At 35.1% G+C, this 19,299-nt stretch overlaps 1 protein-coding gene across 1 annotated transcript; it reads left to right on the forward strand.

Annotated features, from left to right (window-relative positions):
• Positions 1 to 278: 278 nt before the first annotated feature.
• On the forward strand, positions 279 to 1,694 carry LOC113316019. The gene is made up of 2 exons (XM_026564253.1): positions 279 to 950; positions 1,035 to 1,694. Exons 1-2 carry the CDS (start codon positions 279 to 281, stop codon positions 1,692 to 1,694), a joined length of 1,332 nt encoding a protein of 443 aa, XP_026420038.1.
• The last annotated feature ends 17,605 nt before the right edge of the window (positions 1,695 to 19,299 follow it).

Raw genomic sequence — 19,299 nt, forward strand, 5'->3', positions numbered from 1 at the left:
AACTTTTCTTAGAGAGGTATTTTCCTGCATCAAAGGCTACTCAAATTCGCAAAGAGATTTGTGAGATAAAGAAAAATGTGGGAGAATCTTTGTATGAATGTTGGTAGCGATACAAAAGACTGGTGGCAAGCTGCCTACACCACCAATTCAGTGACGGAATGATAATCCAATACTTCTAAGAAGGTCTCCAACCAAGTGATAGATATCTTCTTAACGCTGCGGGTGGTGGTGCACTAGTAAACAAGACGGTGACCCAAGCTACCAAGTTGATTGAAATCATGGCTGCGAACTCGCAACAATTTTACATAAGAGGTGAACCATTGGTTAGGCGGGTGCATGAAGTAAGTGATTCATCATCACACCTTGATCAAAGGATGGGTAGCATGGAGAGAATGGTGAAAAAGATAGCTGCGGTTATTGTACCTTCCTATGACGAAGGGTTGGAGAAATCTAGTGCGGTCTTTCCAAATAAACAAAGACAATATGATCCTTATTCAAACACTTACAATCCTGGATGGAGAGATCACCCCAATTTCAGCTTAGCCAACAAGCAAGGAATGGTTCAACAACCTACTTTCAACTATCCTAATGGGTTCCAGCCGCAAAAACAACCAACTCAAAGTCAAGATTCCCGTCTTGATGAAAAGCTTCAAGTAATGATGCAAGGCTTTACTACTATGTTTCAACAAAGTCAAAAAGAGACTAAGAGCGCAATCAAGGACTTACAAACACAAGTTGGTTCCATGGCTATTGATTTGAACCAATTTAAGGCACAAAATGGTGGGAAAATCCCTTCTCAACCTTTTAACCCAAGAGAGAATGTTAGTGTTATTACATTGAGAAGTGGTACACAACTTGTGCAACCTAAAATTATTGATGAGGGTGATATGGAGACTCAAAAGGAACCTGTTTTGGAGGAAAAGAACGATGATTGTCCCGAAACTTCTGAGGTACCTATTTATAACTCTAAAAATCTTATTTCTACTTATGTTCCTCCTTTACCTTTCCTTCGCATGTTTGCTAATTCTAAGAAGGCGGATCTAGAAAAGGATATTTTAGACATCTTCAAGAAGCTTCATGTAAACATTCCACTCATTGATGTTATCAAGCAAGTTCTACAATATGCGAAGGTTTTGAAGGACTTGTGTACCAAGAAGAAAAGGCTAACCAGTAATGAGGTTATGAGTGTGGGGGGAAATGCTTCAGCGGTCTTGCAAAAGAAACTCCCACCCAAATGCATGGGTCCAGTTAGTTTCACTATACCCGTAGAGATTGGTAATACAAATATTGGAAAGGCTATGCTTGACTTAGGAGCATCCGTTAATGTCATACCGGCATATATTTATGAGTCTTTAAATTTGGGTCCATTGAAACCAACGAATATTGTACTAGAACTTGCGGATCGTACTAATGTCTACCCTAGGGGAAATATTGAGGATGTCCTTGTGCAGGTGAACCAACTAGTTTTTCCAGCTGATTTTTGTGTTCTAGAAATGGATGATGGCTCGGATGCATCCATACCCCTGCTGCTTGGGAGACCTTTCATGAAGACGGCTAAAACCGTCATTGATGTGGACGAGGAAATACTCACGATGAAGTTTGATGATGAGATAATTCGCTTCAACATGTTTGAAGTCATGCGTTATCCTAGTGATGTTCATTCAGGTGTTCATAACGTATGGGACCCTAGTTAGTCTTAGCAAGCAAGGAGATAGTCGGGTTGACGACTTTAAACCAAGCGCTGCATGGGAGGCAACTCATTGGTATTTTATCTCTTATCTTTTATTTATGTTTATTTCTTGTTTTTTTTTTAGTATTTTCTTGTTACTTTCTCAGATTTCTTTTCGCATTCCATGTAGGATTTTCCACCTTGACTCTACTTGGAAGACTCAATTTACATTGAGGACAATGTAAAGTTTAAGTGTGGGAGAGTGGTTAAGCTTGCATTGTAAATTTTTCAAAAATTTCAACTTTTTTGTGAATTAGCGCATGAAAAACTCCAACTTGTATTTAGTTTAGAGTCACATAGTATACATGTCGCTAAGGTTACATCGAAATTCTCACAAGAGTGACTGAACTTAGAGATGTCAGGGAACGTGAACGGGTTTCTTGCTTGTATGAGAGTTAAAGTTGGATTTAACCATGTCAGTGGTAAATGAGGTGCAGACTGAATTCGGCATTAGAGTTGCGATCCCCTATAGCGGAGACTACCCATGTTACATCATGAGAGGAGCCGACCTTCACTTCTTTGTACATGTCTAAATATGTGCTTTTAGAGAGTGTGTCACCGTACGTAAAGTAGAATGGTGAGCTACCCAACCTCTCACCAATAGAAGCATTAATTTGATCTCTTGAGTGCTATTTTATTAATCATGACGGTGACATCGAATTGCTAACTTACATACCACTTGTAATCTTGTTCGCAGTTAGCACCATTCACTTTATCTCTCTCTACACCAACAGGTCCATAGAACACCATCATCATCAACAAGCGGAGCATCACAAATTCGAAGGAAAATTGAAGACGTTCAAGGTTTACTAACAACGGTACACAAATAAGCAGATTTCAGATTCAAGTAAAGCAACAAGACAATGAGAAGAATTTTTACAAGTTGAAGACTTATGTACAAGAGCGAAGATTATCAAGATGAGAGTTCAAGAAGTTTATGATATCAAGACATACAAGTTGTGAAGAATCAAGCTGTAAAGTACTTACACCATGGACTTTGTACTTGCATTTTTATTTTATCTTTATTTGTATTATTTTCTCTTGTCTCAAAATAAAAAAAAAAAAAAAAAACATCGAACATGGTCATCAGTGTGCTAGGTCCCTTGTCAAAAAAATAATAAGAATAAAAAAAAAGGACAAGAGAGAATTTTGTTAGGTTCATCATTAGTTTTAATGTTTTGTTTTCATTTTGTATTTAGTTTATTTTTGTTGTCTCGAAAAAAATAAATAATTCATTGCATCATATTTTGGTTTGTTTAGTTCATTTTTAGTTTATTCTTTCAATAAAGCCAATGGAAGAAGAAATATTCATAATGAAGTTTCAAGCAACAAGGAATTAGAGGAAAGAATCACATTGTCAAGATTCTACAAAGTTCAAGAGTTGAAGACCGGAGACGAAGATGAAGACATGGATTGAAGACCGCAGACGTTTCTATGGATCATGTAATTGTGGTGCTAACTACACGTCGAACGGATAACAAGGTAAGTAAGCATATTCTCACCTTCGTTAAGTGGTTGATTTCCTTTCTTTGAGATCGTCAAAAAAAATGGGTTTTCAATACAATAAAAGATGTGGGTTTTAAAAATAGAATTCGGAGGGTTTTTGCCTTCCTACCATTCAACGTGTAGCAGAATTTCTCTCTTAATTCCTACCTGGACACATGTGTGACCCATAAAAAAGTTGTTTATTATTGAGAGCAATTTCATAAATCCCTTTCTAGTGAGGCAGAGTCAAGACTTTCGATCATTCTTGAACCTGAATTTCTTTCGATAAGGGATGGTTATTTCCCCCTCAACTTCTAAGGATGACATTGTGTTCATATATATGTCTAACTTCTTATTACTAGTGTGTAGAATCTCTATAACGTTTAAGCACAATTTTCCTTTCCTTAGTGATTACAAATCACTTGTTTACTGTATATATTTATCCCCATTTTTGTCATAAAATGACAAAGGTTCGAGCAAATAAATGCCAAACCGAAAGGATCCTACAAATCTAAAAGACTTGTACAACCTATAAGAGTTAAGCACTAAGGTTTTACATACCACTTTTGATAACCAATATCAAAACTGAAACTACAAGTAATTTGGTTTTAATATGTTATCAAGGAAACAATTGCCCGAAGCAATTTTCCCTAATAGTTTAACAAATTGACTAAGAAACTTAGTTCCTTGCTAAACCGATTGTACACATACAATCGCTTATTTCGATAAGACCAAAATAAAGATCAGAATTAACTTTATTTTCTCACCAGGTTCTAATTATTCAGACAGTAACTTAGACCTTTCACTTTAGACAAGACAAATACTAGGTTAATTAACTAGTATTTCTTGTTAAGGCATTCAATTAGACTTGAATAACCGAATCCTTTAATTTGATAAGTCTAACTAAGATCAAAATTAACTTAGTTTCTCTTATCCGGAATCGAACTGGACTAAACAAATGATCTTGTATTTCGTTAAGCCATAAACAATACATACAAACCAAATAAATTGACTTGCACAATTATTTATCTTAACCGGAAGCAATTGAAACAAACATAGACATTATAGCACCGCAATTGCACCGAAATTTCGTTAAGCAAAAACACTTGATATCAAACAGTAAAGAAGATACCAAACAATAATCCAAATAAATTGACACAGTTTTTCTTAACCGGAAACAATTTAATCACACATACACACATAATGGATTATATATCAATTGTGCCGAAATTTTGTTAAGTAAAAGCAAAATATATGCAATATAAGAAGGCTTTTCTTAGCAGGAAAACGATTAACTAACAAATTCGTTACCTCAGATTCTGCATCCTCTTCTCTCCAGAAAGATATATCATTAAGCACAAGTTCAAGTTAGAACTCTCCCCAAGTATGTTTTCATCCTCTCGCAAGATCAAAAAACAACAACAGAGAGCAACCTTCACCAGAGAAACGTTGAATCGGTTTTAACTAATGTGTGCCAATAGCAAAAGTTGAAAACCTGAACTCGTATGTATACTATATACACAACTTATGAAACATAAATTGATAATAGTATCCTGTTTAGCATTCAAAGTTTCTTTACCTTTATAGCCCAATCCTCGTGTGTCACGAGGACTCTAGTTTCCTTCAACATTGAGTCAAGTTGTTTTGTGCTACTTTCGAACTTTTTGGAGTCCGCTTTCAGACCCATATTCTCTTTTTCCAACGTTTTTATTTTTTCGAGAGCATTATCTAGATCAACCTTAAAATTTTCAATTTGAACTTTATAATCTATTTCAGATTTGGTAGAATTACTTACCTTAGCGTTCTTTAGGTTCTCCAACTCCGTATATAGTTTCACTTCTCGATCATGACTTTCTTCAATTTGCTCTCTATAACTTTTCATGGATCCAAGATAATCCCGCCCATCGCTAATAATTTCTATATCTTTATACAGATCATCGAGTTCCTTTCTCAGGCTTTCATTCTCCTTACAAAGATCACATTCAAGTTCCTTTGGCTCTGGAGTTACTTCAGTATCCTTTTCAGGTGTGCATTCAACAGTTGCAGTGAAAGCTTTATTCTCTTGATCCTTGGAACAATTAGAGATATCATCATTATTTTGTTCTTTATTCTCTCACATTTCTGTGATTTTTGATAAGGAGAAGATGCATCTTTAGAAGATCTCCTTTTCTTTTGTCTTAATAACTTTCTAAATTTTCGTGTAATATCTTCGCTACAATTCACAATTTGTGTCTCACAAGAATTTTCTACTGAAGGACTAGTCTTAGTCACAGCTTTAAGGGTAATACCCATTTCATTCTTGGATTGGTATTCAAGGTCAATGATCTTTAATTTACCAACTATAGCTCTTGTAAATAGTGTGGAAAGGTCATTTTGTTCCATGATGACATGATTTTTAGATCCGTATCTTGGTGGTAAAGACCTTAGAGTTTTACACACAATATCCTTATCTGAAATAGTTTTTCCTAAAGCGTAAAAGGCATTCACTAATTCAGAAAGTTTGTGGTCAAACTCATCAAAGGTATCTTCTTCATCCATACGAAGGTTTTCCCATTTAGAAGATAGGGTTTGAAGCCTAGCTTCCTTTTCAGAGGAATTCCCTTCAAATACGACATTAAGAATATCCCAAGTCTCCTTTGATGTTTTACACTTGGTTACATGATGATGGAGGTCTCGAGTTAAAGCATGAATAATGGCATTCAATCCATCGAAATTTTGCTTCGAAAGCAATTTTTCTTCATTATTGAACTCCTTTAATTCCTTTAGTCTAAACTCAGTGGTTGAGTTGTTGACAAGTACTTTTGGGTGTTCATATCCATCAATAACTTTAAAGCCCAAGTGTTAAAGTCACGAGATTGAAGAAAAGATTGCATTTCCATTTTCCACCATAGATAGTTTGAGCCATCAAACCCTGGCGGTACGTTAACTAAATCAACCATTTGATTCAAAACTTATAGGTTGGATCATGCCAAACACAGATTGTTAGATCTTTTCGTTTTGGCTTGCTCTGATACTAATTGAAAAGAAGAGGGTACCCAAATACACCACAATATTTTTATTTGATCACAACCTATTCGATCTCTACCGTGTATAAACCTCTTGGAGCAACAATCACTCAAGGAATATTTCAACACGGTGTCCACTTGAAATAGGGTTAGTCCGGACTGGCTTAACAATGTGAGAATATCAAATCCAAATGGAGAAATCCAATACACTTTGTGTGATCATCTATGGATATGAAATCGAGACAATACTACAACAAAGTGTTCACTTGATAATATATACGGTATAACTGAAACCTTATAGGATAAATATCAAGTGCCTAGTTAACATACAAGTGTATTTACTTTAATTATAATAAAAACACAATTATAATGCGGAAATAAAGTAACGCATACACCAGAATTTTGTTAACGAGGAAAACTAAAATCTTGTAGAAAAACCCCGGGACCTAGTCCAGTTTTGAATACTCAATGAATTAAGACGCTGCAAAAATTAAACCTGCAATTTCGTGTAAGCAATAGCAAGTAGACGAAAATCCTAGTTACTCAACTTCAACAGTATTCTTGTTTTGATAATATCTAGCAGAACCGAAGTTCTCAATAGATATTTGATACTAGATATCCTAGTAGAACAGGCGTTCTCTTTAGGACTAAATCTAGTATATCTTCTTATTGATTCACAATAACTTCTTCTACCAATCTTTCAACTGGAAACACAAGATTCCTTTGGATCGTATTCCAAAAAGTAAATGATCAAAACTGTTTGTAACCAAACTCACTTTATAATCAGAATACCGAAATATATGATAAAAGCACAGTTACAGATCTTCTATTTTTAAGACCCGTTACCAGATCCGAAGCTCCTCGGTTACAAGATCAAACAAGACAATGATTACCGAAATAATCAATCTTGATTACAAGGTTTATGATAAAATCATTGATCTAAAAAGGTTTATGTTTATCGAAAATAAACAACCTTTTAATCCCGGAAAATCAAATCACAGAAAGTCACACCAAGATCAAAACACTAGAATAAAAGTCTTCGAATCTTGAAAGTCTTCAATCTTCGATTTAATCTTCAAAGTATAAACCTGCAACAACAAACTTGATTCCTTATTGTTTTGTCGCACAGAACGGAGTCTGTTAACAATGGAAAATCAATGAATCTACACTACATATCTAGAAAAACTTAGATCCGTAGAAACGTTATATCTTTGATCTAGTTTGAGTGAGCCTTATATCAGAAGAGAAGGTTCCCCAGAATAAACAAATTAGGTGCAATCAAAGATTCAACCATCGTTAGTCAATCAAATCAATAATCGAAAACTAAAATAACAATGCAATCATCTAGTTTCCCATCAACGGTACTCGTAGATCTGCTTGATCCCACATAAGTCTTTAAACGAGCGGTCGTAAGAGATTTCGCCTAATTAGGGTACTTTCCTCTCCAGATAGACGGCTCCATCAGAAACAACAAAAAGATGAAGTTTGGTTGGCTCTTAGGATAGTTTGCTAGAGACGCAAACTTAGGTATTTATAGACCAAGGATGTTTGGACACCAAGGAATTTCCAAAACCGAATATTCTCAAGATATGTAATAAATGCCCAAATCGGTTTTCATAATTCCTGGAAATGCTTTGCCCAATATTCACCGAAATCTCTCAATAGAGAATCTCCAATTAGTAAATGCACATTACTAATTTTTATTCTCTAGAGATATGCATTTAATTACTGGTAGTTAAAGCATATAAAACTAACAACCTTAATTAAAAGATTCTTGATTTATTTCGGATCGGGATCTCCTTGAGTAATTAAGGAATATCTTTGAACAATAAAAGATAAGAGTTACTGCTCGTGTTCAAAGTATGTTGACATTTTTCTTTGTAAATCCTCTTTCATATTTACAATCTTGAAATCGATTATACCACTCTTCTAAATAAGTTTAGAATTGGTTCATCTGTGTTCCAAGACAACGATGTTATTGATCAAATATCAAATCATTAACATGGATTCACGGTTCTACCAAACACAAGGATCGGTTCTACCTCAATATGTTTTTCCCGTGATCGAACACACAAGTTACCAGGACCGGTTATGTCAGTTACCAGAATCGGTTACGTCATTTACCAGGACCGGTTACCATATACTCATGGTATTACTTGTGATCGGTTATACAAGTCACTAGGATCGCTTACACCAATTACTAGAACCGGTTACACCAATTACAAGGATCGATTACACAATTCTTTTGTGATCGGTCACACCAATTACTAGGATCGGTCACACCAATTACAAATATCGATCATACCATCTCAGGTGATTACTTAGGATCGGTTACACTAATTAAGTCATATCAAATCATAAGTCAGGCACTATGATTAGTTATACCAAGATACATAACAAATTATGATCGGATCTACTAACTCACACATATTGGTAATCCAAAGATATGCAATGAATAACAATACCAATAAGCCCGGCGATTTCCCTTTCGATTCATAAAACAAGTTCGTGAATGTACTTCCTTTAAACAAATGTAAACATTATTTCCTAAGATGAAATATTCACTTTACCCATACTCATAACCACAATAGCATTCATACGATTATGTCGATGTCATATCTACGAAGTTCAAAAGATAAGCGTTATACTTCGTAGTCTAATTCCTTAATACTTTAATCATAATAATATGACCAAGTCTGATACTAGAGTATTATCTATAACCTCGTATGTGATGCTTTCAATCTAAAAGATTTGAAAGAAACAAGATATAAATGGAACAAGTCAAGTTGTAGTTACTAACTTCAAGCTGAAGGATAATGTCTTTGTCGTCTTCAATCCATCTTCAGATCTTCGTGAGTAACTGGAGCACAATATTTTTATCGTTTCTAGTCTAACCTAACGAAGTTGACTCTAGTTTACTTATTAAGCGACTCGAGTTTTGGAACTAAATATGACAACCAAACTTGATATACCAACGCTTGGTGGGTTTAACCGAGCAGTGCTCTAATAGGCACATGATCACCTTGAGTACTAAGGAATATCTTTGAACAATAAATGATAAGAGTTACTGCTCGTGTTCAATGTATGTTTACATCTTTTCACTGCAAATCCTTATTTCATATTTACATGGATTTTCATTCTTAGAATCGGTTATACCACACTTCGAAACAAATTTGTAATTGGTTCACCTATTTTCCAAGACTACTATGTGATTGATCAAATACCAAATCACATACATGGGTTCAATCGGTTCTACCAATCACTAGGATCGGTTATACCTAATTACGTAAATACTTGTGGTCGGTGACACCGGTCACTAGGATCGGTCACACCAGTTACAAGGATCGGTTCCATCTACACATGGTATTACTTGTGATCGGTCACACCAGTTACCAGGTCCGGTTACACCAAATACAAGGATCGGTCAACATACTCATGATCGGTCATGAAAAAGTGGGGGTACAACAACCTCACCCAATATTTCGCTTAGCAATCTATATGGACTAACTCCAATATACTTTTAAGAGAATCAACTAGACAGTTAGACTCAATCTTAATAAAAAGTATATCAAAGAGTTGTATCTCAATTTCTCGATTCAATACTTACTCAAGCAAATAGTAATCTGCGAGTCTAATTGAATACAAAAGCAATTAACTTGAACGGTGCCAAAGACCACTATTCAAGTATCAATCAATTTCAATCAACAACCAAAGGTTGGATTTACCAATTGATCGATTCAACGCACAACCTGTGATATTTCAATTATATAACAAAATATAATGCGGAAAAGAAATAACACAGACACCAGAAGTTTTGTTAACGAGGAAACCGCAAATCCAGAAAAACCCTGGGACCTAGTCCAGATTGAACACACACTGTATTAAGCCGCTACATACACTATCCTACTACAAACTAACTTCGGTCTGGACTGTAGTTGAACCCTAATCAATCTCACACTGATCCAAGGTACAGTTGCGCTCCTTACGTCTCTGATCCAAGCAGGATACTACGCACTTGATTCCCTTAGCTGATCTCACTCACAACTAAGAGTTGCTACGACCCAAAGTCGGAGACTTTAATAAACAAATTTGTATCACACAGAAAAGTCTACAGGAATAGATAAATCTGTCTCCCACAGAAATACCTACGAGTTTTTTTCGTCTTTTGATAAATCAAGGTGAACATGAACCAATTGATATACCAGACTTATATTTCCGAAGAAAAACCTAGAAATATCAATCACCTCACAATAATCTTAATCGACTAGCGAAACAAGATATTGTGGAATCAAAAACGATGAGACGAAGATGTTTGTGACTACTTTGTCAATCTTACGATTGCACTCTATCACGATAGAAACAACAAGATCACATCACACAAATACAGAGAAAATAGTTGGGTCTGGCTTCACAATCCCCATGAAGTCTTCAAGTCGTTAACTTACAGGGTCTCGGTAAAAACCTAAGGTTAAAGGAGAATCGACTCTAGCTTATACAACTAGTATCACACAGGAGGTGTGGGGATTAGGTTTCCCAGTTGCTAGAGTTCTCCTTTATATAGTCTTCAAATCAGGGTTTGCAAGCAATGTTATCTTGGTAACAAAACATTCAATATTCACCGTTAGATGAAAACCTGATTAGATTCAAGCTAATATCTTTCAACTGTTAGATCGAACTTAGCTTGTTATACACAAATGAAACGCACGTTCATTCAGGTTTGTGTAACCGTACCTAAACGTATACACCTAGTTGGTTCAATAGTAGTTAACCAATAGTTAGCCATTTGATCACTTTCATATCAACCATATTCATCTTCACCATAACTAGTTCAAATGACTCAAATGAACTAGTTAGAGAGTTGTTCAATTGCTTAGATCTCATAGAAGTACATAAGACACAATCGAAACAAAAACGTTTTTGATTCACTCGAATCGATTCATGAACATTATAGCCACTGTTTGCAAATATGCATTCCTTAGTTTATATATGTCTTAGTTCACGAATAAACTGTTTTTAGAAAATAACCCACTCAAGTATGCATACCGGTACGCATACTTAAGTACCCGGATTGAGCTAAAGTTTTCAGTTCACAAACTCCAGCAGAAATTCACGAGATGTGAACTTCCTACAGTACACGTACGGGTACGCGGACTTAGCTTCCGGACATCTTGAACCAGTAAAGTACATATACTTTAGTTCAAGGATTTTTGACTTACACAAGTATGAGTTCACATACAATGTTTATATCCATTCAAGGTTATACATTGTAAACTCTCATTTCAATCATTGAAACATTCTTAGAGGATGTTAAATGGAGGTTATTCACACATTATTTTTTATCAAATCGATTTTCCAGATATTGAAATATTCAACATGACTTTTGTCACTTTGTAAAGATGAACTTGGCCAAAACGAAAACTTACCAACACATATTTTGAGAAATAGATAAGCGAGATAGACTCGGCTCGAAATAGAAAATGTGTATAATCGAGTCTATATAGCAATACGACTTTTGTCTCAAGATAGGAGATAGAATAGATAGACTTTTGAGTGATAGATAAGTTCAAGTCTCCACATACCTTTTAGTCGATGAAGTTCCATCAGTTCCTTGAGTAGTTCTCCGTCTTTGCATGATGAACGTCGTGGAATCTAGAGATCAACTACATTTTCTATCCTAGTCCGAGACTTAGCTATAAGTAGACTAGAAATCAAGACTTATAGTTTTGGCAACTAAACTTGACAAACAAGCTTGAGATAGCAACGCTTGCGAGTTCGACCGAGCAGTGCTCTAATAATCTCCCCCTTTGTCATTTTTAGTGACAAAACTATCAATACATATGGAATACAAAATAAATAAACTTTGCATCTTCTCTTCCACATGCATGATCTCCTTGGTTCTTCAACATTACTCGAAATCTTCGTCACCTCCAAGTACTCCAATGGTTTCAAAGATATTCAATGCATTATCATCATTGTTGAAGATCCATAGCTATAACAATGAGAAAACAAAAGCTCTTAATCATTGTTACACAGTGTCATAGTATTATTACACGGTATCAAAGTTCAATTGTATCACAACTTTGACAACAATACTATGGTGATATGTATCACTTCCCTTTAGTCAATACTTCACCTCACATGAAAACCACTCCCCCTTACATAATGATCCGAAAACCATATTTATTTGTAGTGTAAACTACACATTAATTCTCCCCCTTTTTGTCAGTAAAATTGGCAAAGGTACGAAAACTAGTGGGATCCTAATGAAATTTCCATAGAGACACTTCATGACCAAAACAAAGCACATATCAACTTTTTAGATGCAATCATATAGCTGAAGCTAAATGCATTCATAAAGGAGTTTATAAAGATACAAGATAACCCCTATAATATTCCATAGCCGCACTCCCCACAAAGATTTGGCAATTAAGCACAAGTTCAATTAAGAACTCTCCCCCATAATATGTCATTCCCGAAAGAACAACAAGAGCGACCTTACTTTCACAAGAAAAGAAGGATTTCTTTGGATATTAACAAATCACATGAAACATGAATTTGTATCCAAAATACTCAATTAAATTAACCACAAGAGAATCCATGATTAATTTAATCACAAATTCTCAACATAAGAGAACTTATGGAGCCTCACAGTATATACATAAAAAAATGGATTAGGGAAGATCAATACTGCGGAATAAAAAAAGATTCATTCTATCTTTCATCATTATTTGCACAATGACATATAATAGACTTAATATTTGTAAACAAAAGCTCATCCTTTCTTCCATCAATACTTGCATAATGGTATAAAAGGCTTAGCTTTTATTTGCAAAAGTTAATTCAATCTTTTATCAATACTTGCATATCGACATATGACAGTCTTAACTTTTGACCACGTATGGGACAATCATAGTTCACGGACGCAAACACACATATCCTATAACAAATTGCAATATAAGAAATCATAAAGATTAATACTGCAAAAATCATCTTCCAAACAAACTTTAGAATGTAAACAAATAAATCTAAAAAAATTGAAGATGAAAATTGTTGGACATAGCTATGTGTAATCACAATAAAGGCTATTACAAACTCTAGTTATTCTTCTTAAAAACACAAGAATAAAGTTCTCATAACAAGATTTTCTAAGGGAAATCAAACACAACTCTTATGAAACATTTCACTTACTTTGAATACTCTTCTCATATTTCTATATTCATCAAGCTTCATCCTCGATTAGGTCAATCCTGGATTCAAGATTATTCATCTTTTCTTCAAGTCTTTTGGAAGAGGATTCAAGTTCACTCTTCGGGGCACGTACTTATTCCAAGACAAGATTCATGGCTAAAGAGAGATTATCAAAATGAGAGATCGAGGGATTCCCATCAGGAAAGAAGTCACGCTTGTTAGAGCACGTCTCACTATCATAAGAATCAAAACGAACCTTCTTAGAGAGAAAGAGAACAATCCAGACATGACTTTCTTTGCTAAAAAGACTTGATGAGGACATGATAAAAGAGAAAGAAAAAAAATGAAATGCTCTCATCAAGGAGAAATCTTCATCTTTAAGAAGGGTTGAAGATAGGGGATAAAAATTTCCAAAAAGACCTTTGACCAAAACCCTAACAGAATTTGGTTATCCCCAAAAAAAAAAGTCTTTACAGGAAAACCGTTTACGTACACAAACGGTTCTTGACTAAAAGGAACTAAAAGCAACAAAAGAAATAGAATTGGAGAAATAACAAAGATATTTCATCACAACCCTCTTTAAGATTGTGATTCTTTCCCAAGAGAGACAAACAAGAATCATCTTAAACAGAATTACATAATGTAATTTTTCCAATCCACAACAGGACTGGAAGATATCTTACGAGGGGATGAAGTATTCGTCATTCCTTGTTTCTGTTTTGTCTTCAAGAAAGAAGAGTTATGCACATCATTTCCCCCCTTTTTAACACAGTTTCGAATACCTTGTTTGTTGATTTTTGCAAGCTATGACAGGCTTTGGAAATCCATTTTGAAAGAGGTAAGGATTTCATAGGGGATCTCCTTTTCATCTTCTGTAGGGCTGGCAACGGATAAATATCTGGCGGATATAGGTAGTATCGATAAGGTTAAGGTTAAGGATTATCGGATATCCGGTATCCGATAATATATGGCGGATACCAAAAAATCCAATCCGATAAGGTTAAGGTTAAGGTTAAGTTATCGGATATCGGATTTTTTTCCGATAAAATCTAGTAACTAGGAAAAAAACTAAAAACTTAAAAAAAAACAGTCTGTCTTTTTGAGTTCAAAATGTTCAGTGAAAAGTACAAACCCACACAAGCACAATCTTTAGAGTTTACTCCCAGTCTAGTGAATGCAAAAGAAAGTACACAACAGGCTACAACAAAGCCAAAAAAGTAAAATACAATGTCTAACAGAGGCTAACAATGTCAACACGCTAGTGAGTAGTGTGATCTTGCTTGGCTGCCTGGCATGTTGCATTATTGCATCAACTTCACTTCAGTCCACGATTTCCATATCTGCATTCACAAAGAATCACTTGATAAGAAAATTCAAGAAACAAAAAAATATTTCAAATACAGAGGAAAAAAATATAACTTGGTGGTCCATGCCAACTGATTTCACCAGCCTTTGCGTCAAGAAACCTAATAAAAGTATTATACCAAAAACCAAAGATATCACAACAACAAGTACACCCATAACAACATGTAGACCAGAGATATCAATACAACAGACCATAGAAGTGTCAAGTGTGTCTTATGAGTCCTACGAAGGCTAACTTGTACTTGTCGTATCTGTAAAGGCAAGCAAAGCTGCTGCTGCTGCTGCTGCTTCTGCTTTCTTTTTCCATACTATAACAACACATATATAACACACATTTTTGAAACCTTAATAACTAGCTAGTTGCTAGTTGTTGGTCATCTCTGCTCAAGTAATAAAGAGGTCAGAGCAGTACTCTAGTTGTTTCTATCACTTTACATGCACTTCTAGTTCTTCTTACTAAAGCAAGCAAAGAGATAAATGGGTTGTTTTAACATTTAAGTTTACAGACAAGTAAAGAACAACATGAACCAAGTATTAGATTACCAAACAATCATACATACAAACTTCTAAAAGGCAGAACACATATTTATTCAATATGGAAGTCTCCAAATTCCATATTTCCGGTTCTTTTTTAAAGTTTGTTTCATGAAGGTAAAGCGATGGGAGTACTTATCAATTCCATCTGCAAGAAAAAAATGAATCATCTCTCTAAAATCAAGCCTTAACATATCCAGTCCCAGCCAATTTTTAGTTGAGACATGTTGCTGCCTAGCCCAAGTCATAACACGTCCCACATACAACAAGTTCTTACAATATCATATGGTGCCTCTTTATATCCAGTACCTATTCAAAGTGTAGGGGGAATTTCATGTTTTGGGCAGATGAATCTCTTGAGTAGAATTCTGTAGGTTCATAGCTAACGAACTCTATCTTACTTCCATCACTAGTATCAGTGCGATAAAAGTTTCATCAACCTACGGAGCAAATGAATTGATAACTATAAATGAAATTTGATCAATCTACTCATGATACAAGTAGCAAGAAAAGATGAACAACTTTTCAGTTCAAGACACTCATTCCTAAGTTTTCAATATTCCTAAATGTTATACAGACTTCCAAAAGCAAAACTAAACCAATTTCAGTGCTTATAACGCGGATATCATTCATTCTAGCACAATACAACAAACATGAATTATAAGTTTCAAACAACCGACTGACCCTATTACTTCTCCAGGACTATTTAACACGTTGTTCTTTCTCTTCTTGACCTAACCCAAGTGATTTTTGGGCATTAGAAATGCCTTCAGGATCTGCAAGGGCAAACAGAAAAAAGAGAGTGTCACCAGACTCACTACTGAATGAATGAAGAAAGAAATAAGAATGATTTTGGATCATACATATTTTAGAAACAACATTACAATGAAAAAGTGAATATCAGTTCTTAATGAAACTTAAACAATGTGAATCCCAACTGAAAAACGTCTTAGGCGTTATCCCTGAAGTTGCAGCAACAACTACAGAAAACCAAGCAAGTTTCATACATCCAGTTCACAGAGTTTATGCAATCAACATTCGTTAAATATTTCAGTTTCCTAACCTCTTAACTCTACCCTCTTAACTCTTGTTCCCACTTGATGAACAAGAGATTAGCCCAGATCTCATGAATCATAAAACTGAAAACCCTAGAAGAGGGAGGGATTTAGATCGAACTGATATAGAAACTTATAATTTTATCAAACCCTAACTATCAATATTAAGTTATTCTTCGACCTCATATTCTAATTCAGTTTAAACCCATCTCAAATCTTTCATCCATACAGAAGCCCTAATTTTTTATTGCAACACATAAACCCTAATTTCATAAGAATCGAACAAATTAAAAGAGAAATTATTAACAACATAGAGGGGGAGCGGATCAATACCTGATTGAGTGATTAATTATTGGAGAAGTGAGAACTGAGTGATTAATCGAGAGGGGGGAGCGAGACTGAGACTGAAAACTGAGTGAGAAGAGAAGAAAAAAAGAAAACGGAAATGAGTATTCTCTTCCCGACTCATCGACGGCTCGACTAGTAGACTCGGTAGGGGAAAATTACTAGTACGCCCCTACACAATCGGATATCGGATATTAACCTAACGGATAGAGCCCAATCTGATTCCGATAGGTTAAGACGAAAATATCCGACAAGTTATCCGAGCCAATATCCGGTATCCGATAAGACGGATAAAATCCTATAGGATCTCGAATAATCGGAAACGGATTCCTAATATCGGTTAGCTGTTTCCAGCCCTAATCTCTTGAAAACAAGGTTTAACAGAGGAGAAATATTATTGATCTTTAGTGCATAGAATTTCAAGATGATCCTGATTTTCACACAAGGAGAACAAACTATTTGGTAAGTCCTTGTAGTTCTGCACATCATTCTTTTCAGAGTGATTTGAATGACATAAAATCAGGAGTAATTTGCTGATAGTGCTTAACATGATTAATCGAAGAAGTTCGATATTTCTTATAGTGATAACAACTTCCTGTCTTAAATTAAACAGTTGACATTCCAGATCTTCAATCCTTTTAATCAAAATTTCCTTTTCCAGTTGAAACATTTCTGGAGAAGTAAGATTGTGCATCATGGAATAATCAGGACTGTTAGGAGGACAAGTGTGATTATTAGCAAAGAGGTTAAGAGAACTTTGACAGATATCGTCCTCAGGACAGTAGTCAAGAGTAACCATCCATGATGTTGTTAATTCACTTACCTTCTCATCAGAACTTTTGGAAGTATTATGGATACTTCTATAGCACTTAGAACAAGCTTCATAATCATAGTTTTTCTGAACTTTTATGTCCCTTTTTCTGATTGACTGGGCTTTCTTTGAGACTTTCTTTTATTCTGTCTAAGAGTATTTTTAAGTTGTTGTATAAACAGTGACAGAGTTGAATTAAAGCAATTCTCATCCCTTGTATCAGTCAATTTAGGACGTCGAGACTTTTTATCATATGAAGCAATATGATTGCTTAACAAGTGACGTTTTCTCTTTGACAAAGTTCAAGATCGAAAATTTTTAAGCTTTCCGACAAGAGTATTTCTGGAAAGCGTATTGTTAGAGTACTGCTCGGTCGAACTCGTATGCGTTGCTATCTCAAACATGTTTGTCAATGTTAGTGATCAAAACTATAAGTCTTGATTTCTAGCCTATTGATAGATGTCTCGGACTAGGACATAGTTTGTGTAGTTGAGCTTAGACTTCAAGGTGTTTATCACTTGAAGACGAAGAACTATTAAGGAGAGCTTGTGGAACTTCATCGACAAAAGATATGTGGAGACTTAAACTCATCTATCACTTGGAGAGTATATTTCTACTTTATCTCCTATATTGAGACATAATTCATATCACGACATAGTTTTCTATATACACATTTGAGATTTCGAGCTGAGTATATCTTGCTTACATATTTCTCGAAATATGTGTTCGAAAGCTTTCGCTTCGACCAAGTTCATCTTATATCATGAGAAAATTGTCGAGTAACATCTTACATGGTTTGTGTGATACAATCATTTGGTGTAAGACTTGGAATGTTTTGATAATGATTATTTCAATATCTTGAAAATTACGTTGATGTTAATACTGTGTGAAAACGGCTATTGTCATTATAGAAGAATATTTCAATGATTGAAATAAAGAGTTTAGAATAATGTAACCTTCTTTGGATATAAACGTAGAGTGTGTTCGCACATTTGTGTATAAGTCCAAAACCGGGAACCTAAAGTATGCATACTTGTGTATATACAAAATGGTTGAAGGAGACTGGATTAGTATGCGTACCCGTACGCATACTGGCGGAAGTTCACGTCCGTGAATTTCTGCTGATGTTGGAATTTCAAGACCAACTCATTCAGTTACCTAAGTACGTGTACCCGTATGCATACTAATGGAAAGTTCACGTCCATGAATTTATGCTGAGTTTGAAAAAACCAAACCGAACTCAAATATGGTTACTTAAGTACGCATATTCGTACGCATACTTAAGTGGTTACTTTCTAAAACCGGTAGTGTACATGAATTTAAACATTTATTAATAAGGAATGCAATCTTTGCAAACCGTGGCTATAATGTTCATGTATTGATTCGAGTGAATCAAACCGATTTTGTTTCAATGTGTTCTTGTATAAATCCATGAGAATATAGCAATTGAACAACTCTTTAACTAGTTTCATTTGAGTCATTTGAACTAGTTATGGTTAAGATGAATAAGGTTGATATGAGAGTAATCATATGGCTAACTTCGGTTAACTATTTGTGAACCAACGTGGTGTACACGTTTGGGTACGGTTACATAAACCTAAATGAGGGTACATTTCATTTGTATGTGACAAGCTAAGTTCGATCTAACGGTTGAAAGAAATTAGCTTGGTTGAATCAGGTTTCTCATCTAACGGTGAATATTGAATGCTTTGTTACCAAGGTAACTTGGATTGCAAACCCTGATTTGACAACTATATAAAGGAGAATCTAGCAACTGGGAAA

This window comes from Papaver somniferum, chromosome 10, assembly GCF_003573695.1.
Source record: "Papaver somniferum cultivar HN1 chromosome 10, ASM357369v1, whole genome shotgun sequence".
In the NCBI taxonomy this organism is placed as follows: Eukaryota; Viridiplantae; Streptophyta; class Magnoliopsida; order Ranunculales; family Papaveraceae; genus Papaver; species Papaver somniferum.